The sequence below is a fragment of the Lithobates pipiens genome, unplaced genomic scaffold (assembly GCF_037356315.1).
Source record: "Lithobates pipiens isolate NorthernLeopardFrog02 unplaced genomic scaffold, aLitPip1_a1.2 Scaffold_62, whole genome shotgun sequence".
NCBI lineage: Eukaryota > Metazoa > Chordata > Amphibia > Anura > Ranidae > Lithobates > Lithobates pipiens.
The window spans coordinates 1,450,839-1,478,398 of NW_027507884.1; the positions used below are offsets into that span (position 1 = coordinate 1,450,839).

General features: G+C 46.3%; 1 protein-coding gene across 1 annotated transcript in view; it reads left to right on the plus strand.

Annotated features, from left to right (window-relative positions):
* LOC143958874 (Fc receptor-like protein 5) overlaps window positions 1-26,315 on the plus strand; it is a 43,455-nt gene extending 17,140 nt beyond the window's left edge. The window contains exons 4-7 of the mRNA XM_077467856.1: window positions 8,780-9,049; window positions 16,605-16,880; window positions 21,265-21,543; window positions 25,993-26,315. Coding sequence (XP_077323982.1) covers window positions 8,780-9,049; window positions 16,605-16,880; window positions 21,265-21,543; window positions 25,993-26,150 — 983 coding nt within the window. The 3' untranslated portion in view covers window positions 26,151-26,315. The remainder of the gene's footprint in view (window positions 1-8,779; window positions 9,050-16,604; window positions 16,881-21,264; window positions 21,544-25,992) is intronic.
* The last annotated feature ends 1,245 nt before the right edge of the window (window positions 26,316-27,560 follow it).

The following is a 27,560-nucleotide window of genomic DNA, read 5'->3' on the forward strand; positions in this document are numbered from 1 at the left end:
CCGCGATCGTGTCACGGAGCTCAAGAACGGGGGGAGATGCCGATGTAAAGAGCATCTCGCCGTTCTGCCTAGTGGCAGCACACCGATCGTCTACTCCCTGTCATCGGGAGCAGGGATCAGTGTGGTGTCACACACAACCGCACCCCCATACAGATTAGAAACACGCCCTCAAGCGGCACAGTGGTGTAGTGGTTAGCAGTAAAAAGGGTCGCTGGTTCAAATCTCAACCACGACACTACCTGCCTGGAGTTTGCATGTTCTCCCTGTGCCTGCGTGGGTTTCCTCCGGGTACTCCGGGTTTCTCCCACACAAGCACAGACATGCAGGTAGGTTAATTGGCTTCTGTCCAAAATTGGCATTAGTATATGAGTGGGGACCTTGGATTGTGGGCTCCTTGAGGGTAGGGACCAATGTGAGTGTGCAATGTACAGGGATAGGGACAATTGTAGAAACTCACTCAGGTTGAACTGGATGGACTGGTGTCTTTATTCAACCTTACGAACTATGAACACTTAACCCCTCCTCGCTCCCTAGTGGTTAACCCCTTCACTGCCAGTAACATTTTTACAGTAATCAATGCAATTTTTATAGCATCAATCGATGTATTAATGCCAATGGTCCCAAAAATGTGTCAAAATTGTCCGATGTGGCCTACTTTTCCAGACCCCCCCAGACATCCCCAAGCCGCTGGTGAGGCTGATTCACTCAATATGCGTGGCCATGCACTGGATAATAGCCTTACATTGTTAGACACCAGTTGCCCCCTTTGCCCAGGTCCTATCACGTACAGACCATATAATGTTAACTGAAATTTTTTTCCATACTTTACAGGATTCTACTTCTGCATTTGATTCAAAATGGAACCCTTGGTTTCTATTCAGACTTCGGGATTGACCATATCTTGTTCTTTATGTTTCATTGTTTATTTATTTTTCTTTCTTTTCTTAATTTTCCTTTGAAGAAGGCATCGTTCATGTTTATCCTTCATCACCTACAGCTGATGTACATGTAATTGTTTGAGTCTTATTTGTATAGGTCTTGAGATGAAAATATGTTGCATACCTCTTTTGTGTATTTCTACGTTATAGCTTCTGTACTGACGGATGTCGTCTTTGACTTGGATAGGATATTGTTTTTTATTTTAATATACTACATATACCCTTTTTTTTAATATACTACATATACTAATATACCCTTTAAAAAAAATAAAAATTAAGGTCCTTAAGTGCACTGTGTTCGGACGCTGGACACAGTGCACCTATGGGAAGTGCCACGTCTATGCAATCACGAGATTGCAAACGTGGTGCTTCATTTGCGGACATTTACTTGCGGCGCTTTCTGAAGCGCAGAGTAGCTTCTGTCCGTTCGTAGTATTACTACGGCTGGACGGTTTGATTGACATCTGAGTTTGATGTCACTTCCTGTTTTCTCTCTCCAATTCACCCAGGAGAGAGGAAACAGTACGTATGAGAGGACGGACCTCTCCACATGAGACACCGCTGGAGAGGACAACACACTGCAGGGTAAGTAAGGGGGAGGGGAGTTTGATGTGAGGCTGCTGCAACTTGGTGGGACACATGCTGCTGCAATTTGGTGGGACACATGCTGCTGCCATTTGGTGGGAGGCATGCTGCTGCAACTTGGTGGGAAGCATGCTGCTGCAATTTGGTGGTGACACATGCTGCTGCAATTTGGTGGTGAAACATTTTGTTGTAATTTGGTGGGACACATGCTGCTGCAATTTCATGGTGACAAATTCTGCTCCAATTTGATGGTGACACATGCTGCTGCAATTTGGTGGTGACACATGTTGCTGCAGTTTGATGGTGGCACATGCTGCTGCAATTTGATGGTGACAAATTCTGCTGCAATTTGATGGTGACACATGCTGCTGCAATTTGGTGGGACACATGCTGCTGCAATTTGGTGGGACACATGCTGCTGCAATTTGGTGGTGACACATGCTGCTGCAATTTGGTGGTGACACGTGCTGCTGCAATTTAGTGGTGACACGTGCTGCTGCAATTGATGGTGACATAGGCTGCTGCAATTTGGTGGGACACAGGCTGCATTTGGTGGGACACAGGCTGCATGTAAGGAGGGACTCCGCTGGGGGCACCTGATGTAAGGACGGACTCCACTGGGGACACCTGATGGTATCTGGTGGCAGGCGACGTTGCTAGTGACACGCTCAGGGCTCCCACAGATTCTGCATTATGGTTAGTTGAATGATTTCATTTTATATTACAATGTAATAATAGAAATGATGCTCTTCAATCATTCTGACACCATAACAACCATGGTGCCAGGATGATTGAAGTGCTAACACCAGGTATTTGGAATATCTTTATCTGCTGATTGTTAAACTTTCTAGAATACACATATTTCTATTGTTTTGTAGGATCTGGGCCTGCTGTCCCTCCATCCCTCTCTCCCTCTCCCTCCGTCCCTCGTTCATCTCAGACACTAACCACACCACCTTAGAGCCACTCCCACGATTTTGCTAAAACCATGCCCATTTTCACCAAGTGGGAGGGGTCAAAAAGGAAGGGTGGGGTGTGGTGCCCCCCCATCCTAAAAGTTCACCAGCTGCCACTGACCCCTACCCATTCACCAAAAAAGTGTACAAAGTGAATAAAGACACAACATGAGTTTTTGAAGTCCCTTAATAAAATTTAAAAAATGTCCCCTGGAGTAGATCCATCGTCAATCACCTTTGCCAACCAAAAAAAGAAAAAAAAAGGAAACCACATGTAAAAACGCTTGCGTTTTTGGTGTGGGTCCATTGAAGTCTATTACATGCAAAACCCAATCTGCTGTAGGAAAAAAGTCCCTGACCTTTTCCAAAAATGAACCGGCGTAAAAAAAAAAAATGCACAGATGTGAAGGTGTAGCATAGGAATCCATGTTAAATGGACTGTAGTGCATTTCTGCAAACTTAAAAACACACTAAAAAACACATAGGTGTGAACTTGGGGTTGGTGTCGGGAATAGTGTGGAAATCAGGGATGAGTGTAGATAAGCTAGAACTGGAAAACATTCTGAGAATCGGTACAGAGAGGAAGAGATTCTCTGTGTCGCTATCCTGTGAAGCAAGACTCTACAAAGCTTAGGCTCTTGCAGTGCTTTACCTTCATGACCATTGCCTGTGGTGTGGATGGGTTTGGCTATCACAAGTCCCAATCTGCGGCCCATAGGATTGTTGTAACAGATCATCTAGGGCAGTGATTCTCAACCATGGTTCCGTGGAACTCTAGGGTTCCTCCAGAGGTTGCTAGGGGTTTCTTCAGCATTGGGCAATTTCTGCCTCTCAGATAAGTTCCCACTGACTCCATTGATCTTTTTAGCTATCTGTAAGGAGGTAATTCTTCCCAATGACCACAAGTATAAGGACCATTCTTCCCACTGACCATCACACTAATGTATCATGAGTTGTAGATATCTAATTTTTAGTAGGGGTTCCCCGAGACCGGAGAACTATTTCAAGGGTTCCTCTGTGTTGAAAAGGTGGAGAAAGGCTGGTCTAGGAGTACAGAAATTATCAGGGGGAGTTCCAGTCCTGAGGCATAATTGCAGTCAGGTTCAGGCCAAAGGTCGAAATAGGCAACAGACAAGTGTAGGTGTGGAGCTACGCAACAAACAAGTTGCAACAGGATCCAGGAAGAAGATGCTGAGACAAGATCCAAAGCCAAAGCCAACCAAGGTCAGAAGGATACCTGACACAGGACAGGAGCCAGCGAAGTCACCGCTGTCCCCTTGTGTACGGAGCCTCAATCTTCTTGGTGGGTCTCGCTGCTACGGCGCTGTCATTCGATGGAGCCGCGATGACGTCAATCCTTCGCATGCGCACGGGAGCCGCCACTCGTGGCATATCGACGTTAACAGTGGCGCGCTCAGTGTGCCTGCGCGCCGCTGTCTGCGGTGCATGCGCCATAGACAGCGGTGCCTGTCTTTTGGCAAATATCTCCTAAACCGTGTAGGTTTAGGAGATATTTCTTGGACCTACAGGTAAGCCTTAATCTAGGCTTACCTGTAGGTCAAAGTGGTTTGTACGGGTTTACAACAACTTTAATTAGACACATAAAAGACAATAGCTGAAAGGGTGAACACAGGCTAGAATCAAATAAAAGTAACAACTTAATTAGAGACAGGAGAGAGTATTAACCACTTACAGACCAGACCATTTTGCTGGTCAAAGACCAGACCACTTTTTGCGATTCGGGACTGCGTCGCTTTAACTGACAATTGTGCGGTCGTGCGACGTGGCTCCCAAACAAAATTGATGTCCTTTTTTTCGCACAAATAGAGCTTTCTTTTGGTGGTATTTGATCACCTCTACGGTTTTTATTTTTTGTGCTATAAAAAAAAATAGAGCGACAATTTTGAAAAAAACGCATTCTTTTTTACTTTTTGTCATAATAAATATCCCCCAAAAATATATAAAAAAACATTTTTTTCCCTCAGTTTAGGCTGATACGTATTCTTCTACATATTTTTGGTAAAAAAAAATCGCAATAAGAGATTATTGATTGGCATTTTTATTAATAATTTTTTTTTATTTATTTTTTTATTGTGACTGCGACATTGCAGCGGACACATCGGACATTTTTGACACATTTTTGGAACCATTGTCAGTTATACCGCAATCACTGCTATATAAATGCAGTGATTCCTTTGTAAATGACACTGGCAGTGAAGGGGTTAACCAGTGGGTGGCAGTGTAGGGGTTAAGTGTTCCTAGGGGTGTGTTACTAACTGTGGGGGGGCTGGGCTTTCATTTAGTAAACACTGATCTCTGCTCCAATCACATGGAGCAGAGATCAGCGTCACTAGTTGCTAGGCAGAATGGGGAAATGCTGTTTACACAGCATTTCCTCCATTCAGCCGTCCCGTGAGACGATCGCGGGTATCCCCGCGGCGATTGAGTCCGCGGGACCCGCGTCCGGACTCACGGGGATCCCGACCGGCACGCGAGTGCGCCGCCGGCGGCGCACTCGCGATGGCAGGGCGGCATTGAAGATTGGACGTACCTGTACGCCAATATGCCTGCCCATGCCATTCTGCCGACGTACATCGGCGTGCACCGGTCGGGAACTAGTTAAACAATATCACAATAGCCAGGGCTGGTGCAAGGATTTTTGACACCCTAGGCAAAACCTCATTTTGCCGCCCCACCCCGGCTCCACCCCTCACCCCACCCACTTTGCCATGCCCATGTATACCCCTCCTTTTTTAACGAAACGCCCATCAAATGCAGCCCACCAGCATCCATCAACACAGCCTCACAAGCACCCATCAATGCAGCCTCACCAGCGCCCATCAAGTGCAGCCTTACAAGCGGCCATCAAATGCAGCCTCACAAGCAGCCATCGAATGCAGCCTCACCAGTGCCCATAGATGAATGTTTGCTTGCTTCGATCCATTCAGGAGTCAGGATGCAGATACAGTTCTCTGCCATTGCTGCACTTCTGACACTATGGCTGAGTGGCGTGGCGGCTGCCTGCTGATGCTGAGACTTAGTTGCTTGCTGCAGAGAGAAGAGAGTAGAAACACCAGTGGCCGGCACCCTAGGCAGCAGGGCGCCCTAGACGGCTGCCTAGTTTTCCTAGTGGTAGCACCGGCCCTGAGAGTAGCTCATCCAAGGGCTGTCAAATCATCCTTTCTTTTGGGAATCATCTATATCTTACCCTCTTCTCCCGGTTATCTGAAATCTCACTGCAGCCTGCCGGGATTTCTCAGGATTAGACTTGGCCCACACAATGTATTGAGTCATGGGGACTTTCACATTGGTCATCCAGGTCTTCGAAACTCAGGAGACCCTGATTTAGGGTTCATTACATTTCCATGTACTTGCAGCTTTTGTGAGGATTTTTACACATTTTTTTTTTTTATCGGTAAATGGTGCTTGGAATAATGCACGAGTACTGGTGTGTCCTTCTCTTCTTTTGTTTGAGGAAAACTTTACTGTATAGAATTCAGAGGCGTAACTAGAACCTTCAGAAGCCCGGTGCAAGAAACCATGTAGGGCCCCCTGACCGCCGGGACCCTTTGCATCAGTCCTGGGGCCCTTTCCTCTGGCCCCAGGGTGCTTTACTCCCATTGGGGGGTCCTTGGTGTGCCGGCAAATATCTACTTTATCACCTTGCTTAAGACATGCTTCCATAGTTTGATCCAATTCCCCCCCACCGTATGTTAGCAAAAGAGGTTTTGTTCACTGGCTGGAAGAAGTCTTCCTCCAATCAAGAGAAAGTGTACCAGTTGCTGGTTGGAGTAGGTCATTCTGTGGAAGCAGTTGCTAAGGTAATACTACCTTCAGTGTAGGTCGACACACTCAGGCCTACCGTAAGATCCAGTGGCATAACTAGAACCTTCAGGGCCCCGATGCAAGAAACCATGAAGAACCCCAGCCAGGGCCCTTACCTCCGAGTCCGGCGGTGGAACTCCAGGGCGTGGTCACAGGTATGACCTTTGTGAGCCCTGTAGTTCCACCACTGGCATCAGTATTTTTTTTTATTTTTTTTTATTTTTAGGTGCCCCATTGGGGGACTGTCCCTAGGCAGGATGGGGTCCCTGTCCCCAGAAGAGATGAGGTCCTTTTCTCCAGGGCAGATGAAGTTACTGTCCCCACGTGAGAAGGGGCCCCTGTCCCCAGGGGGAGATGGAGGGGGTAAGTAATGGTGTGTGGGGGACGGGATCCTCTCACTCACCATGACCAAGCTGCAGGCCGTGCACTCATCCATGTTGGCCTGGGCTCCATCCAGTGTGCTGGGCGGGTTATCAGCATATCTTCCAGAAAGACCTGGCTGGGGTCTCTGGCTGGGAAGAACAGACATCGGACTGAGCGGCAATGTATGGAGCAGGAGAAGGGTACTCTGAGGAGCCAGCCGAGGACACAGGTCATGTGGGGAATGCACAACTAAAGAGCAGCCAGTGCAATAGTCAAGCATGGAGCTCTGCTAGTCACCCTCCACCTCCAGCCTCCCGTGTGGATGGTGCACTGGTACCCCTAGCTGACTATGCTGCTGCCAGCCATATGTAGAGGGGGCTGCATGGGCCCCCTGCAGCACAGGGCCCAGTTGTGGTCGCAACTGCTGCACCCCTTATAGTTACGCCCCTGGTAAGATCCTTTGATGGACTTTCCCTGTCCTGGGGAAAACACTTGCATGGGATCATGTTCTCCTGGGATTCCCAATGTCATGGGAAATTGAAATAAAGGAAGAACAACATGCATCAACCAAAGTTGAGTAACCTTGGTTTTGTTAAAATGAGCCTTTATTTTAAAGATGTCTATTCTAGGATGAGGAGTTTTCAGTAAAGGTTCTACAGCATAAAATGGCGTGCGTGTTTCTTGTCTCCAGTGGTGGATCTATACTGTGAGAAGTGAAGTTAGTGCTTGTTGGAGGAAAGATGGACTAGAAGCACGGTGTGCAGCAACCATGGGTACGCTAAAGGAGGACAGTATGCTTCTTAGGACTGATGTCCCCAGTGAGAAGTCAGAATGTAGAGTACACAATTTAGGATTGGTGCCCCAAGTGAGGAGTCGTGATGTAGAGAATTACTGGAGGATGATGTATAAGGCCTTCTAAGCCTTTGTACACACAGTCAGACATTCCGACAACCTAATCCGATGGATTTTGTCTGAAACTGTTGCATACACACGGTCGGACAAAGTTGTCGGAAACAGAACGTGATGACCTTATTTCGTTACGATGGGACTACGTTCAGGCTAGTAGCCAATAGCTTTGGTGTAGGAATTTGATCTGAGCATGCGTGGCACTGTGTCCGATCGGAATTGTCTACACATGATCGGAGTATGTCCGATCGGAGCATTTTGTCGGAAAATTTTACCAACAAGTTGGAAAACTTGGTCCGTCGGATACTCCGACGGAAACAGTCCTATGGAGACCACACACAGTCGGAATATCCGACAACACGGTCCGATCGGACACATTCCGTCGGAATCTCCGACCGTGTGTACAAGGGCTAAGATGATTACTGATTCCTTTTAGTGAAAACTGGTTTGTGTTTACAGAGGATTAGGGCTAAGTCTCATAGCCGCTCATTGAGTTCTACTAGAACAATCCTGGAGGGAAACTTGTCTAGGTTTTAGTAAGTGTGTAACGTTTTCCCCATGCATGTTACATATGGTCCTCCAGACTTCCACACTCTGAGCCCATGTACACACGGTCAGACATTCCGACAACAAAATCCGTCGGAATTTGTCCGACGGATTTTGTCCGAAACTTATGTTGCATACACACGGTCGGACAAAGTTGTCAGAAAATCCTATCGTTTGTAACATGATGATGGAATTTAGTTATGACGGGACTACGTTCAGGCTAGTAGCCAATAGCTTTGGTCTAGGAATTTGATCTGAGCATGCGTGGCACTTTGTCCGATCAGAATTCTCTACAAACGATAGGACAAAGTCCCATTGGACCATATTGTCGGAAAATTTTATAGCCCAGGTCTAAAACTTGGTCCATTGGACATTCCGACGGAAACAGTCCGATGGAGCCCACACACGGTTGGATTATCTGACAACACGGTCCGATCAGATATTCTCCATCGGAATATCCGACCGTGTGTACAAGGGCTAAGAATGGGGCGCTGTATGTCGGCCTGGCAGCACACTTGATGTCAGATCATGGAGAAGGAGTGGATTTACAAGAGATCCATCCTTGGTGAAGAGGGGTGCTATATTGTCAGTGGGAACAATAAGGATTGCCCTCAAAGTGACCATACTTTAACATGCTATGTATATATTTCTGTGTTTCAGGGCAACTTGGGCAGGTAATCTTACAGGCCCCACCATATATTCATGAAGGTGATGACCTGAAACTGAGATGCCACCATTATTATGGTTATTCAGCAAACCTAACTATATTCTATAAGGACGATACTGTAATAAGAGATTGGGGACCTGAAGCTGTGTTATCTTTTGAAAATGTAAGCCATGAAATATCTGGTAGATATAAATGCATAAAAGAGGTCCTTTACAATTCACAATATAATCAGCATATTGGAGAAGCTTCAATTTCTGTCAAAGGTAAGTCCTAAATTATTCCCAAAGATCTCCCTCTACCTGATCTGAAATTGTGTAATGCCAGGTCCAGCTTTATGTCTGGTCAGGGCAGCCATCTGAAATTTTTGGGCCCCGCGCACACACCTGTATATATGTCAGCGCCCCACACACCTGTATATATGCCAGCCCCCCCACAGACCTGTATATACTGTATGCCAGCCCCCCCACACACCTGTATATATGCCAGCCCCCCACACACCCATATATATTTCAGCCCCCAGAAACATACACCTATATATATGCCAGCTCCTCACATGCACAAACCTGTATATATGGCAGCCCCCTCACACACCTATATATTTGTCAGCGCCCCCCTCCACACACACCTGTATATATATCAGCCCTCCACACACACCTGTATATATGTCAGCGCCCCCCTCCACACACACCTGTATATATGTCAGCCCTCCACACACACCTGTATATATGTCAGCCCCCCACACACACCTGTATATATGTCAGCGCCCCCCTCCACACACACCTGTATATATGCCAGCCCCCCCACACACCTGTATATATGCCAGCCCCCCACACACCCATATATATTTCAGCCCCCAGAAACACACACCTATATATATGCCAGCTCCTCACATGCACAAACCTGTATATATGACAGCCCCCCCTCCACACACACCTGTATATATGCCAGCCCCCCCACACACCTGTATATATGCCAGCCCCCCACACACCCATATATATTTCAGCCCCCAGAAACACACACCTATATATATGCCAGCTCCTCACATGCACAAACCTGTATATATGACAGCCCCCTCACACACCTGTATATTTGTCAGCGCCCCCCTCCACACACACCTGTATATATATCAGCCCTCCACACACACCTGTATATATGTCAGCGCCCCCCTCAACACACACCTGTATATATGTCAGCCCTCCACACACCTGTATATATGTCAGCCCTCCACACACACCTGTATATATGTCAGCCCTCCACACACACCTGTATATATGTCAGCCCTCCACACACACACCTGTATATATGTCAGCCCCCCCACACACCTGTATATATGTCAGCGCCCCCTCCACACACACCTGTATATATGTCAGCGCCCCCCACACACACCTGTATATATGTCAGCCCCCCACACACCTGTATATATGTCAGCCCCCCACACACCTGTATATATGTCAGCGCCCCCCCCACACACACCTGTATATATGTCAGCCCTCCACACACCTGTATATATGTCAGCCCTCCACACACACCTGTATATATGTCAGCCCCCCACACACACACCTGTATATATGTCAGCCCCCAACACACACCTGTATATATGTCAGCCCTCCACACACACCTGTATATATGTCAGCCCCCCCCCCCCCACACGCACCTGTATATATGTCAGCCCCCAACACACACACCTGTATATATGTCAGTACCACCACACACCTGTGTATATGTCAGCCTCCCACACACACCTATATATATGTCAGTACCCCCACACACACCTGTATATATGTCAGCTCCCAACACACACACCTGTACATATGTCAGTACCCCCACACACCTGTATATATATCAGCCCTCCACACACACCTGTATATATATCAGCCCTCCACACACACCTGTATATATATCAGCCCTCCACACACACCTGTATATATATCAGCCCTCCACACACACCTGTATATATGTCAGCCCCCCACACACACACCTGTATATATATCAGCCCTCCACACACACCTGTATATATGTCAGCCCCCCACACGCACCTGTATATATGTCAGCCCCCCACACGCACCTGTATATATGTCAGCCCCCAACACACATCTGTATATATGTCAGCCTCCCCCACACACCTGTATATATGTCAGCCCCCCACACGCACCTGTATATATGTCAGCCCCCAACACACACCTGTATATATGTCAGTACCCCCACAAACCTGTATATATGTCTGCCTCCCACACACACCTGTATATATGTCAGCCCCCCACACGCACCTGTATATATGTCAGCCCCCAACACACACCTGTATATATGTCAGTACCCCCACAAACCTGTATATATGTCTGCCTCCCACACACACCTGTATATATGTCAGCCCCCCCCCACACGCACCTGTATATATGTCAGCCCCCCACACACACCTGTATATATATCAGCCCTCCACACACACCTGTATATATGTCAGCCCCCCACACGCACCTGTATATATGTCAGCCCCCCACACGCACCTGTATATATGTCAGCCCCCAACACACATCTGTATATATGTCAGCCTCCCCCACACACCTGTATATATGTCAGCCCCCCACACGCACCTGTATATATGTCAGCCCCCAACACACACCTGTATATATGTCAGTACCCCCACAAACCTGTATATATGTCTGCCTCCCACACACACCTGTATATATGTCAGCCCCCCACACGCACCTGTATATATGTCAGCCCCCAACACACACCTGTATATATGTCAGTACCCCCACAAACCTGTATATATGTCTGCCTCCCACACACACCTGTATATATGTCAGCCCCCCCCCACACGCACCTGTATATATGTCAGCCCCCCACACACACCTGTATATATATCAGCCCTCCACACACACCTGTATATATGTCAGCCCCCCACACACACACCTGTATATATATGTCAGCACCCCCCCCCCCCCAAACACCTGTGTAGCAAAGGAGCGGCTGAATATTTCTGGGCTTACCGATTACCTCCACCAGCTCGTAACTCGTTGTCCTTGTCTAGGGGTTCCCAGGGTTGATGACCCAGTAACTGTAGAGACTGACACTTGAATTCCTTTTTAAGATTTCTATTTGCGTATAACAGTTAAACAAACTCAGTCTCTAAGTTGGGAATAGAGGGTATCAGGGTAGAGTTTAGCTCAGGTTCTTGGAACTGCTGACTTCAATAAAAGTCTCTCTCTCTGTACACAATCCAGGAATAGCCACTCGCAACTGGATTCTTTAACTGTTGGATAAATCCTTGACCTTGGATCTAGCAGCCAACAAATAATTCTAGCCTTGCAAAGTCTCTCACTCAGACTTGGTTGAAAAGTTAAGCCGCGTACACACGGGAGGACTGTATGGCCAACTTAGTCCGTCAGACAATCCGATGGACAGTCCGTCCTACTTTCGAATGAACGGACTTGACCACACATGATGAACAAACAGTCCGTCGAAAGCTTGCGCGATGACGTGTACAGAACGTACGACGGGACTAGAAATCGGAAGTCCAATACACAGCAATGCAACCTTTCGCCGTGTAAATCCTTTCTGAGCATGCGCCATACTTAGTCCGTCGAACTAGCCTACTCACGAGCGGATTGTCCACTGAAACCAGCGGATTGTCCGCTGAAACCAAAGTATGACGGACAGTATTTCGAAAATTCCGAAATACTTAGTCCGCCAGACTGCACGCTGAAAAAGTCCGCTGAAGCCCACACACGAGCGGACTGTCCGCTGAAATGTGTTTCGACGGACTAAGTTGGCCAGACAGTCCGCCCGTGTGTACGCGGCTTTAGTTGTAAATGGAAGGAAAGAGGTAGGAACTTTTCTTACTGTACCAGAATCTTGTAGCCGCTCCGGCAATACCGTAAGAATTGTGGATTCAATCAATGTCCATGGTAGCTCAGCTTCCAGGCTCTTACCGAGCAGCCAGCCTCATGCGTGGCCCTCTTACTGAAGAGTCCTCCCCTGGTTGCATGTAGAATTGCTGGGCCTCTCCAAACCCGAGACGGCACCGGAACACCTTAGAATCCTCCTTCCAGTTTTTGCGTCTCGAACTAACCAATTCCGAGGCTCGGAAATGGATGGATCCGCTCCCCAGGCCATGAGGGCCTCTGGGGGCTGGTCAGGAGGACCAGGACCACGGAGTCAGCAACAACTTCTGGACCCGGAACCCAGAACCACCTGACTTCGGCACCTTAAGTACCCTCTCCTGGAATAAACAGTGAGACAACGCACCCGCTGATTGGCTCAGAGAAAGAGATTCGTCCAACCAGACTGTGTTCTAATTCCTCTCACAGGTGCAAACCCCACCTATGACCAGGCAGAACCTCAATGCAGCCCAGCTAAACTGATGCCAAAGCATAATTTAGAACAATTAACCCCAAACTCAACTAGAGTTTTTTGGAGAAAAACTAAATTTACAGACATAGAGGGTACGCATCAGAAGTACCGGCGCTACACCTGTATATATGTCAGCCCCCCACAAGCACCTGTATATATGTCAGCCCCCCACACGCACCTGTATATATGTCAGCCCCCCACACGCACCTGTATATATGTCAGCCCCCAACACACATCTGTATATATGTCAGCCTCCCCCACACACCTGTATATATGTCAGCCCCCCACACGCACCTGTATATATGTCAGCCCCCAACACACACCTGTATATATGTCAGTACCCCCACAAACCTGTATATATGTCTGCCTCCCACACACACCTGTATATATGTCAGCCCCCCACACGCACCTGTATATATGTCAGCCCCCAACACACACCTGTATATATGTCAGTACCCCCACAAACCTGTATATATGTCTGCCTCCCACACACACCTGTATATATGTCAGCCCCCCCCCCCCACACGCACCTGTATATATGTCAGCCCCCCACACACACCTGTATATATGTCAGCCCCCCACACGCACCTGTATATATGTCAGCCCCCAACACACACACCTGTATATATGTCAGTACCACCACACACCTGTGTATATGTCAGCCTCCCACACACACCTGTATATATGTCAGTACCCCCACACACACCTGTATATATGTCAGCTCCCAACACACACACCTGTATATATGTCAGTACCCCCACACACCTGTATATATGTCAGCCTCCCACACACACCTGTATATATGTCAGTACCCCCACACACCTGTATATATGTCAGCCCCCCACACACACCTGTATATATGTCAGTGCCCCCACACACCTGTATATATGTCAGCCCCCCACACACACCTGTATATATGTCAGCCCCCCACACACACCTGTATATATGTCAGCCCCCCACACACACCTCTATATATGTCAGCCCCCCCCCCCCCCCCCGCACACCTGTATATATGTCAGCCCCTCACATACACAAACCTGTAAACACACACGGATCTGGCCCCTCCCTGTACACAAACATCCCCCCTCCCTTTCCCTCACAGCCCCTACTTGTAAAGAAGGTCGCCCTACCTAGTCCCAGCCCATTTTCAATGGGCCAAATATGACGCAAGGGAAGCTATTGGCTACTGGCTATTGAACTTCATTTTTTAGTCCCGTCTTACGGCATCACATTCAAATCGCCCATTCGTGTGTGGGCAAGTCCGCTCGTTCGGAAAGGTCCATCGGAACTCCGCCGAAAGTCCGTCGGGAAGACCGCCGGACCTAGTCTGCCGGAAAGTCCGGTCGTGTGAATGCGGCATTAGAATCACCTCCCAGGGAACACTGTTAACCCCTTGATCGCCCCCTGGTGTTAACCCTTTCCCTGCCAGTGAAATTTTTACAGTAATCAGTGCATTATTATAGCACTGATCGCTGTATTAATGCCAATGGTCCCAAAAATGTGTCAAAAGTGTCCAATGTGTCCGCCATAATGTCGCAGTCCTGATAAAAATTGCTGCCATTTCTAGTAAAAAAATAATAATAATAATAAAAATGCCATAAAACTATCCCCTATATTGTAGACGCTATAGCTTTTGCACAAACCAATCAATATACGCTTATTGTGATTTATTTTTTTTACCAAAAATATGTAGAATACATATCGACCTAAACTGAGAAAATGTTTTATTATAAGATATTTATTATAACAAAAAGTACAAAATATTGTGTTTTTTTTTTCTCAAAATTGTCGCTCTTTTTTTGTTTATAGCACAACAAATAAAAACCGCAGATGTGATAAAATACCACCAAAAGAAAGTTCTATTTGTGGGGGAAAAATAGGACATCAATTTTGTTTGGGTGCAACGTGGTACGACCGCGCAATTGACGGTTAAAGCGACGCAGTGCAGAATCACAAAAAATGGCCCGGGTCATTCAGCAGCCAAACCTTCCGGGGGTGAAGTGGTTTAGTAGAAATTGGGGGACTTTTGGACTCCTGATTTCTCACCTGCCCTCCGGTGAAGCCAATGGACCACAGATCATGCTTCATGAGCGTTAACAGAGGAACCTGGATGTGATGTAATACACACGCCACTCCCAGGTTCTTACTAGGTGGGAGAGACCAGTGAATGGAGCCCCTTCACCTCTACCCGGCGGCACTCACCCTGCCAGGGCTAGGTCCGCCTTTCGGAAACGTGACGCCAGAGAAAACGGGATTGGGGTGTGCAGCAGCAGTACTGGGACAAGGTCACCCAGCATCCAGGGCAAAGATACCAAACTGCTCCCCCCTCCCCCATTCATAATGTGCAAGCTTAGAGGATCCTACACCTAGTAAACCATTGCGCCCAGAGCAACCGCCTCACCTACCCACCCCTTGTCCCAGCCCTGTGCAGCAGGGTGGGGTAGGGGCAATATGTCCCCAGGGTGTGTGGAAAAACTCCATAAGTACAGTTTCTTGATTGCTTTCATCAGCTGATCGATGGCTCGAAGCCATATGTTGGTGGCAACAATTAAGAGCAAAGCAGAAAAGGGTGCCACCCTCTAATGCCACGTACACACGATCGGAATTCTCGTCGGAAAAAGCTCTGATGGTTTTCCCGATGGAATTCCGACGGAATTCGGCTCAAGCTGTCTTGCCTACACACGGTCACACCAAATTCCAATCGTTTATAAGGCGGTGACGTACAACACGTACAACGGGACTAGAAAAAGGAAGTTCAATTGCCAGTAGCCAATAGCTTCTGTCTCGTAGTTGAATCTGAGCATGTGTGATTTTTGGCGTGTCGGAATTGCATACACACGATCGGAATTTCCGACAGAAAGTTTTTCCATCGGGAGAATTGAGAACATGCTATCAATTTTTGGCTGGCGGAAATTCGGACAGCTAAATTCCGATGGAGCGTACACACGGTCGCATTTTCCGATGAAAAGCTCTCATCTGTCTTTTTCTGGCCGGAATTCCAATCGTGTGTACGCGGCATAAGTGTAAACTCTTTATTAAAAATAATAAAAATGCAAGATTGGACTCTCTGCATAATTAATAGGTCAGTATATCAATAAACTCAAGATGGAACCCTCTGTGCAGCAAACTTTATCTGCAGAGATCAGCAAGAAGGCGGCTGGTGGAGGCGGAACTGCACCACGAAGCCTCTGGAAAGCTTCTGGAAAAGAAAAGATGATCGCTGTCAAGCTAGAACGCGAGCTCCATTCGATGTGGCTAGGTAGCTTCCAGGATCGGTTCGGTTTGGCAGGATTCGGCTCCACTTGGCTGTCACTAGGCCAGTGGGGTAGGCGTGGCTACGCGTTTCGGGGCTAAGAACGTCCTCTTGTCAAGCCATTCGTCAGTGACAGCAAAACTGTTATAATGGCTTTATTAAAGACGATGTGGTCCATGCCTACTCGTTAATTATTTATAATTTTTCCCTTTTAGAGTTGTTCACCGTTCCGGAAGTTTCAGTGTCCCCATTTCCGGTGTTAGAAGGGGATGCGTTGACTCTACATTGTACAACAAGTCATGGTCTTTCTGGGCAGTTTAAGTACCTGCTGTATGCTTTCTACAATGATAGAAAGGAAATTCGACAGTTCAATGACTTTGACCACTATTATGGTCAGGCCGATCAGCTGGAGGATTTTAAGAATATTTCCTGTGAAGTAAAAGGTGGCAGAGTGAGAAAAAGAAGCAAAGTACTTAATATTGAAATAAACAGTAAGTATAAATGAAAGCCCCAAATATGTAATATGTGGCAGTTTTCCAGCCCTTAGTAACACACTTCCTGTCCCAGGGTGACTACACTTCATTATGGTACATCACCAGATCCATGGTTGTCACACTAGGCTGCTCCCCCCAATGCGGACTACAAACACGTCTTCCTCTCCATTACAGTACATAGTGGGGATAGGGGACTCTATAGAAGAAAGATTGGAAGAAAGATAACATTGTTTGTGTTTTTCAACACAGGAGGTGACAGGGATACTGCATTTCTGGCAGGATCAACAGGTATTTTCTGCAGTCGCCGACAGGGCTGGATCTAGGGTAGTGTTGGGGCGGGCTATTCCCCCCCAAATTGTAGTTGCGGACACCTGATGTAAAGGGGAACTCTGATGGGGACTGTTAATGTAAGGGGCCACTCTGACGGGGGGCACTAGATGTAAGGGGGCATTCTGATGGGTAGTTGATGCAATACGGGACTCAGATTGGAATACCAGATGTAAGGGGGCACTCAGATGGGGGCACCTGATGTAAAGGGGGATTCTGATGGGGGCACCTGATGTAAGGGAGCACTTTGATGGGGACAGTTGATGTATTGGAGACTCTGGTGGAGATACCAGATGTAAAGGGGCACTCTTATGGGGACACCTGATGTAAACAGCGATTCTGATTGGGACACCTGATGTAAGGGGGAACGCTGATAGGGACACTTGACGTAAGGGGACGCTCTGATGGGGACACTTAATGTAAGAGGGCATTCTGATGGGGACACCTGATATAAAGGGGCAGGCTTATGGAGACACCTGATGTAAACAGCGATTCTGATAGGGACACCTGATGTAAGGGTACCCTCTGATGGGGACACCTGACATAAGGGGACACTCTGATGGGGACATCTGATGTAAGAGGGCACTCTGATGGGGACACCTGATGTAGGGGGCACCCTGATGGGGACCCTTGACGTAAGGGGACACTCTGATGGGGACATCTGATGTAAGAGGGCACTCTGATGGGGACACCTGATGTAGGGGGCTACTCTGATGGGGACCCTTGACGTAAGGGGACACTCTGATGGGGACACCTGATGTAGGGGGACACTCTGATGGGGACACCTGATGTAGGGGGACACTCTGATGGGGACACCTGATGTAGGGGTACACTCTGATGGGGACACCTGATGTAAGGGGACATTCTAATGGGGACATCTGGCATAAGGGGACACTCTGATGAGGACAACTGATGTAAGGGGGCACTCTGATGGGGACCCTTGACGTAAGGGGACACCTGATATAGGGGGACACTCTGATGGGAACACTTGATGTAAGGGGACACTCTGATGGGGACACCTGGCATAAGGGGACACTCTGATGAGGACATCTTATGTAAGGGAGCACTCTGATGGGGACACTTGACGTAAGGGGACACCTGATGTAAGGGGACACTCTGATGGGGACACTTGATGTAGGGGGACACTCTGATGGGGACACCTGATGTAAGGGGGCACTCTGATGGGGACCCCTGATGTAAGGGGACACTCTGATGGGGACACCTGATGTAAGGGGGCACTCTGATGGGGACATCGGATTAAGGGGCACTCTGATGGGGACACCTGACATAAAAGGGCACTCTAAAGAGGACACCCGATGTAAGGGGGCACTCTGATGGGGACACCTGATATAAGGGGCACTCTGATGAGGACACCTGATGTAAGGGGGAACTCTGATGGGGACACCTGGCGTAAAAGGGCATTCTAAAGAGGACACCTGATGTAAGGGGGCACCTGATGTAAGGGGGCACTCTGATGGGGACAGCTGATGTAAGGGGCACTCTGATGAGGACACCTGGCATAAAAGGGCACTCTAAAGAGGACACCTGATGTAAGGGGGCACTCTGATGGGGACAACTGATGTAAAAGGGCACTCTAAAGAGGACACCTGATGTAAGGGAGCACTCTGATGGGGCCCCTAAGGTAAGGGGGACTCTGATGGAGACCCTGATGTAAGGGGCACTCTTATGAGTACTCTTGATGTAAGGGGGCACTCTGATAGAAACATATGATGTAAGAGGGCACAGTTTCTGTTAAATCTCATGACAATATGACATTGTGCCTCCTGACCTTTTTTTTAATGCACCCCCCGATCACATAGGTTAGATCCAGCCCTGCTTGACAAAAATGTTCTTAGGCTAAAAAAATGAAAATCACCACATCTAAGAACCAGTAAACTGCAGTATATTAAATTTTTTGTGCTTTAGTTTGGAGATACTTTAAATTGACAAAAACAAAACAAAAAAAAAACACAATTATATTTAAGTATGTATTCTTAACCACTTCAATACCGGACATTTTCACCCTCTTCCTGCCCAGGACAGTTTTCAGCTTTCAGCGCTGTCACACTTTGAATGACAATTGCGCGGTCATACAATGGTGTACCCAAAGGAAATTATTATCTTTTTTTCACACAAAACAATTTTTTTGCTAAATAAATGGAAAAAAAAAATGTAGATGCAATGTCTATATCAGTGATTGTTAACTTGTGACCTGCCCCACTTTTTTCTGCAAATTCGGGTGTTCGGCAAATAGACGAACAGGCAAATGTTCGGCCTAAACTCATGCTCGGGTTGAACCGTTCGCCCAGCCCTAGGAACCAGTGACACTAATACAGTGATCAGTGCTAAAAATATACACTGTCACTGTACTAATGACACTGGCTGGGAAGGGGTTAACATGTAGGGTCGATCACAGGGTTAAATGTGTGCCTAACCAGTGTTTATGTGTGTACTGTGAGGTGCTTTTACTAAGGGATGTGCCAATTTTTATTCCCTGCTTAGCAGGGAAACAAAACCTGGCACATCACCGCTGACAGGACACAGCTCAGTATTGTTTATATTGACAGAGCTGTGTTCTGTCTTCCTCCTCGCTGATCAGCGGATGTCGGCGGTCATCCATATATATTACTATTAACATATACTATATTACCAAAAGTATTGGTACGCCTGCCTGTAAACGCACAAGAGCTTAGTCTTAGTCCGTAGGGTTCAATATTGAGTTGGCCCGCCCTTTGCAGCTATAACAGCTTCTGGGAAGGCTGTCCACAAGGTCTAGGAGTGGTGTGTCTATGAGAATGTTTGACCATTCTTCCAGAAGCACATTTGTGAGGTCAGGCACTGATGTTGCACATGAAGGTCTGGCTCGCAGTCTCCACTCTAATTCATCCCACAGGTGTTCTATCGGGTTGAGGTCAGGACTCCGTGCAGGGCAGTCAAGTTCCTCCACCCTCAAACTTGCCCCCATTCACCCCCAAACTTGCACATCCATGTCTTTATGGACATTGCTTTGTGCACTGGTCCAAATCCTTTGGTGGAGGGGGAATATGGCACAGGGTTTTTTTTTCAGGGGTTGGGCTTGGACCCTTAGGTCCAGTGAAGGGAACTCTTAAGGCATCAGCATACCAAGACATTTTGGACAATTTCATGCTCCTAACTTTGTGGGAACAGTTTGGGGACGGCCCCTTCCTGTTCCAACATGACTGCCTGCCAGTGCATAAAGCAAGGTCCATAAAGACATGGATGAGCGAGTTTGGGGTGAAGGAACTTGACTGGCCTTCGCAGAGTCCCGACCTCAAGCTGAAAGTACACCTTTGGAATGAATTTGAGGGGAGACTGCGAGCCAGGCCTTCAGCAATTCGTAACGGAACGAACCGCACAAGTCTACAGAATAGTGGTTGGTCTCCGATGTGCCGCATTTCCACCTTCTGTCTATATTCTGTTTAGGGACACATAGGAGTGAAACACTTGTGATAAGATAGGAGGAATGAAGAACAATCATGGCTCAAGAAATAGGTAAAGAGCAAATGAATGTCACCAGGTACATAGCCAAACAGGGGCGGACTGATAACTCATGGGGCCCCCGGGCAATAGGAGATTATGGGGCCCCCAGGCAATTAGAGATTATGGGACCCTACAGTATACACAAACACACAGTATACAATCACACAGTATACACAGACATGTATCTATTGGCTGAGAAGGTACTGGAGAGGTGGGGCAGCTATAATCTCGGGATTTTTAGACCGAAAGGATGTCGGTAAGAGACATTTCATAGACAGATGTAAAAAAAAAAAAAAAAATGTTTACATACTGTCCCTGGTTATACTTAATCTGACAACCCTGATGGGGCCCCCTAGTGGCATGGGGCCCTCGGGCAGTGCCCGAGTGGCCCAATGGTCAGTCCGCCCCTGTAGCCAAATGAACATATCAATAAAAAATTAGGTCTGAACCATATTAATACATATTCATCATATATTTGTGATTATGCAAAATACGTTATTTCAGGACATATGGGACCAGCCATGTATCTTACGTATGTTGTTCTCTCTATCAGAGGACTTCACTGAACCAGTAATAAAACCAGAACTGCCTCTAATGATAGAAGGAGACAAGATGACGCTGACTTGTAACACAAGATCCATCCCCGGTACAGAACAAGACCTGCAATTTGCTTTCTTCAAGGATGTCCAGAATGTTCAGAATCTCAGTTTATCCAAACAATACACGGTCAGCCATGCGGAGGTGAAGGATTCTGGCAATTACTTCTGTGAGGTGGAAATGTCAACCAGAAATTTAACAAAGAGGAGCAAAAAATTCTACGTCCCGATACGAGGTGGGTAGAAGCGGTGCAGGTTGTGATAACAGAGGACGTAGCTTTAGATTATGCTGGCTTTCCGTGACGCTCAAAATATACCGACTTAGTCTAATGCCGCGTACACACGACCGGATTTTCCGATGGGAAATATTGGATGTGAGCTTGTTGGCTGAAAATTCGACCGTGGGTACGCTCCATTGAACATTTGTTGTCGGAACTTTCCGCCAACAAATGTTGGTTAGCAGGTTCTCAAATTTTCCACCAACAAAACTTTGTTGTCAGACTTTCCAATCGTGTGTACACAAGTTCGTCACACAAAAGTTCACGAATGCTCGGAATCAAGTACGAGCCGGAAACGCTCGGTCTTGTAAAACTAGCGTTCGTAATGGCGATCTCACATGACTATTGAACTTCCTTTTTATCGGCTCGACATACGTCTTGCACGTCACCACGTTCGGAATTGTTGGTCAACATTTGTGTGACCGTGTGTATGCAAGACAAGTTCTAGCCAACAACCTTCGAACAAAATTCCACGGTTTTGTTGTCGGAAAGTCCGATCGTGTGTACGGGGCATAATATGGTATCAAGTACATTTTTGGTAATCTCAGGTAAAGAAGTCCATGTGCTGCACATTAATGGCAGACCCGTGTGTGGAAAGGTGAAATGCAGCCTCAGCCCGGACTCCAACCAGGCCACGCCCCTAACACATTTAGCTTTGGAGCTTAATCAAGCACATTTTTGGTCTTATGCAGATTAGGCTACAAAATGTAATGAAAGACGGCACAGTGGTGTAGTGGTTAGCACTCTCACCTAGCAGTCAAAAGGGTCACTGGTTCACATTCCCCACCACAACACCACCCGTCTGGAGTTCACATGTTCTCCCTGTGATTGCGTGGATTTCTTCTGGGTACTCCGGTTTCCTCCCACACATGCTGGTAGGTTAATTGACTTCTGTCCAATATTAACCCTAGTACATGAATGTGAGTTGGGGACCTTGGATTGTGGGCTCCTTGAGGGTAGGGACTGAAGTGAGTGTGCGATGTATGTGTGGAGCGCTGTGTAAATTTATGGTGCTATATGGGTACCGTAAATAAATAATAACATAATAGATGAGCATCTTAATGAGACACAATGTTCAGGGATAGGGACAATTGTAGACACGCACCCATGCTTACTTGGGTTGAACTGGATGGACTTCTGTGTTTCAACTTTGCTAACTATGTAAGATGGTGGAAAAATAATTTGAATATGCAGCTTATTTTCAGCAACCTTGTTGTGCAGCCCTGGGGCCCCTATAAACAGTATTATTGTTTTTACTTACCTAGGTTATAGTGGCTTCTAGCAGTCAGATGATTTGCCTTACCTTTTTATTACAATCTTACTTTTTCTGTGCTGTCCATCCCTTCTCTCGTTGTATTTCTATTTCTATGATCTTTTATAGTGGATATTGCTGAGTGAAATATCAAATCTGGTACAAGTCATTTTAAATTGGGGCTGCAGGGAGCACAAATGTGGTAGTATTGATTTATAAAGGAACTGATCTCTATAAGGTACATACAATGTGTCTGCCGTCTATGTGTCAGGAAGGGCATGCAGGGCATGCCAGGGCAGGAAGGGCATGCCAGCAGACAAGATGGCTCCCTTGGACAGATTCCTGTACACGGCTCTGCAGGTGCACATAGAAATTGTGCACATGCTCGTGCTCACATGTGTGCGCCTTCGTGTGCACGTATGTGCGCTAATGTGCATAGGAATGTTCATAGAGTTGCATGAGCGTGCACTGGCATGTGCACCCACACCAGTGACTTATGTTGGTGCCAAGTGCCTATTTAAACTGGGTCAGTACTCAAGATCAGTGCTGTCTTGTCTACACCGTTCCCATGCTAACCTTCAACCTGTTACTCTGCCTCTGTCTCCAGTTATTGACTTGGCTTGCCTTGACTACTCCTGAACTCTGCCTGCATCGACCCCAGCTTGTCCTTGACTTTGCTTCTGCCTGCACTCATTAATGCCATTTTGCTGATTTGTTACTGACCTAGCCTGTACCTTGACTTCACTCCTGCTTCCGCATCTCTACCTGATCTGTCTGTGTATGACCCAGCTCATCTGACCCTGTCTATGTTCCAGTCATTACTGGATTTCCAAGCTGCAAGCATCTGCCTGTCATCCACTGGTGCCTGCGGTTCACCTGCTTGCTGCCTGCGGTTCACCTGCTTGCTGCCTGCGGTTCACCTGCTTGCTCTTGCCAGTGCCATCCTGCTCCTGCCTACTGTTCATCAGCTGCTACCTGGCATCTCTGCCTACTGCCATTCACTGATGACCATCCGCTGCTTGACTGGGAGATCCTGTCCAGCCCTGCGGCTAGCAATACCATCAGGCACTCGTGTTAATCTGCACTCCTGCATTACCAAGTCTACTCTATCGAGGTGCCGAGTCATAGGTGTAAGAGAGACCTTCCTCATCCTATCAGGCTCTTCTACCAGGTCGTAACACTATGACTTTCTCCTGAAACATGTTTCCAACATCTCTTGTAATATGTCTGCAGTCTCTGGCCATCTCTTGTTGCTTGTCCATAGTCACTGACCATCTCCTGTTGCTTGTCCATGGTGCTGACCATCTCCTGTTGCTTGTCCATGGTGCTGACCATCTCTTGTTGCTTGCCCATAGTCTCTTACCTTCTCTTGTAGCATGCCTGTAGTCTTTGACCATCTCCTGTTGCTTGTCCATAGTCTCTGACCATCTCTTGTTGCTTGCCCATAGTCTTTTACCTTCTCTTGTAGAATGCCTGTAGTCTTTGACCAGCTCCTGTTGCATGTCCATAGTCTCTGGCCATCTCTTGTTGCTTGCCCATAGTCTCTGACCATCTCCTGTTGCTTGTGCATGGTCTCTGACCATCTCTTGTTGCTTGCCCATGGTCTCTTACCTTCTCTTGTAGCATGCCTGTAGTCTTTGACCATCTCCTGTTGCTTGTCCATAGTCTCTGACCATCTCTTGTTGCTTGCCCATAGTCTTTTACCTTCTCTTGTAGAATGCCTGTAGTGTTTGACCGGCTCCTGTTGCTAGTCAATAGTCTCTGACCATCACCTGTTGCATGTCCGCAGTCCCTGGCAGCTTTCCATAGCATTACATTCACTCAATGTAATGAGAAGCTCTTTGGTGATATCACCTAAGGACACCTTTTTTGAAGTAAGTAGACTCCCGCTGCTATAAATGTTCATAAACAGCTTAATAGTAGGTGAGGTTGAAAAAAGACACAAGTCCATTAAGTACAACCTATGTGTGTGATTATATGTCAGTATTACATTGTATATCCCTGTATGTTGCGGTCATTCAGGTGCTTATCTAATAGTTTCTTGTTCCCACAAAGTTGGGAGCATGAAATTGTCCAAAATGTCTTGGTATGATGATGCCTTAAGAGTTCCCTTCACAGGAACTAAGGGGCCAAGCCCAACCACTGAAAAACAACCCCACACCATAATCCCCCCTCCACCAAATGATTTGGAAGGGTGGCCCAATACATAGTTACATAGTAGGTGAAGTTGGAAAAAAGGCACAAGTCCATTAAGTCCAACCTATGTGTGTGATTATATGTCAGTATTACATTGTATATCCCTGTATGTTGCGGTCATTCAGGTGCTTATCTAATAGTTTCTTGAAACTCTCGATGCCCCCCGCTGAGACCACCGCCTGTGGAAGGGAATTCGACATCCAATACTTTTGGCAATATAGTGTGAATTAGCAAGTTTGGGGTGGAGGAACTTTTGGCAATATAGTGTAGTTACATAATTTGGTTTAAAACAAAACAAAACAAAAAAAAAACATAAGTCCATCCAGTTCAACCAATTGAAAAAAAAAAGAAGAAAATAAAGAAGAAAATAAATAGAAAACCACAGAAAACTACAGAACTCTACAGAAAACTACAGAACTCTATACCCAGAGTTGATCTAGATTCTAGAAGAAGGCAAAATACCTAATAAAGTATGGTTCAATTTTCTCCAATGGAGGTGGAAATAAATTCCCAATCTCTGGTTTTATTTCTTATAATCATTCCAAAAATTTTGCAATGATTGGTTGGGTTTTCTGCCAAGATCTGAGTTGACGCGACCCGTAAAATCAGTAAAATGGTTCTAGGGTCTCAATTTTATGGTACAGCAGGGTCTTCGTTTTGCATAGTTGAATGGTATACACAGACACAGGACATTGCATGATGTAACAAAGCAGTATATAGTGACACAAGAAATTTCATGAGTTAACAGAGCCTTTAGAGCAGCTTAAAACAGTTAGGGTCCATTTACACCTAACCAATTAGATGCGGGGCTTAATGGGCTTAATAAGTTGCATTACAGGTGCATTGCTTTAGTGCATTGAGGGGCCATTGAAAACCCTTGGGTGTGAATGGGCCCTTAGAAACAGCATGTTATATATGTTGTTTTTTTTCACAACTTAATATATGTTATCTATTTTCAGGTCAAAATTCAGAACAAAAGAATTTAGCCTATGAGCTGATCATGATGCGGCATGTACTATCAGGATGTATACTGATATTTACTATCCTTTTCATCTTTTATCACATAAAGTTCATTAAATCACTTGAAGTTGTGAATGAATATTCAACTGCTCTATAACCGATAAATCATGATGGATTATTACCCATGATCTCATTGTATTACCACAGCTGAGTATATAGTGATGGCATCATCATATATTGCTAGTTCTTTAATTGCATTCTCTAATGCTGTTGCTTTGCCATGTTTCCTGCAATAAAATTGTACATTTATGGTCTAAGTTAAAAATAAATGAAAAAATAAATGTAATTAAGAATCCTCCATTTGTTCCGCATATATTCACCAAAAAATGGTAAACCTGCCTTCAAAAACTGCTGTATGTATTTAATAGACCCTCTCATTTAAGTGAAATTCATATCATTACTTGCTCATCAGTTGAAATTGCAGAGGGACGATCTCCACAATTACTTCTGACGTGAGTATGGAGACAGACAGTATGGACTATGGCAGTCACTTCTCCAAGATTTTAGAGTTGTGTCCATTCAAGTCAAATTTAGTCCATTCAGCCAAAAAAGCCTTGTTGAACCATCACACTTGTAGGACCATAGGTATTAATATGGAGTTGGCCCTCTTTTGTCTTTCCACAAATATTTTGTGCCCATTCATCCAAAAAAACATTTGTGAGGTCCAGTACTGATGTTGGGGGAGAAGACCCGACTCTCAGTCAGCTTTCCAATTTATCTCAAATATGTTCAGTAGGGTTGAGGTCAGGGCTATGTGCAGGGCTCTTAAGTTCCTCCACACCAAACTAGTCAATACATATCTAAATGGATCAGGCTACCATTATGAGGTTGTGTACTGATGTTGGGTGAGCATACCTGACACGCAACCAGTGTTCCAATTCATCCCAAGGGTTGTTCGGTAGGGTTGAGGTCAGGGCTCTGTGCTGACCACCTGGGTTACTCCACTCTAAACTCATTGGACCATTTTTTTAATGGAGCTGGCTTTGTATACCTGGGCACAGTTATGCTAGAACAGAAAAGGGATCTTCACCAAACTGTAAAGATAAGGTTGTCCAAAATGCCTTTGTATGCTATAGTGTTAACAGTACCTTTCAGTAGAAACACCTAAACCTAATCATTTGGAGGGACGTCTGAGGTCTATCATCTACAGCCCTGGCAGACTCCTATTTGAGAAGTTTGGGAGATATTTTCAGGCAACCAAGAAACTACAAGCATGTTTGGTAGGGTTTCAATTTCAAAGAGAAAGATTTGTATCCCAAGAAACTGCGACCTTACTTTTTGATTAAAGTTTCCATAGCAGTCATAAAGTTGCCGTAGCTGCGGAAATTGCCAGTGGAACAGGGATTGGCTACTGATGGTTAGGTAGTAATAGTACTCTACTATTACTTACCGTATGTATTGTATATATCGTATATGTACATTTTGGGAATTTGTTGGGTAAAGTATAAATAAATACTGAATATATATTTACCATGCTAGATGCAGTTGCTTGTGTGTCGAAATGTTC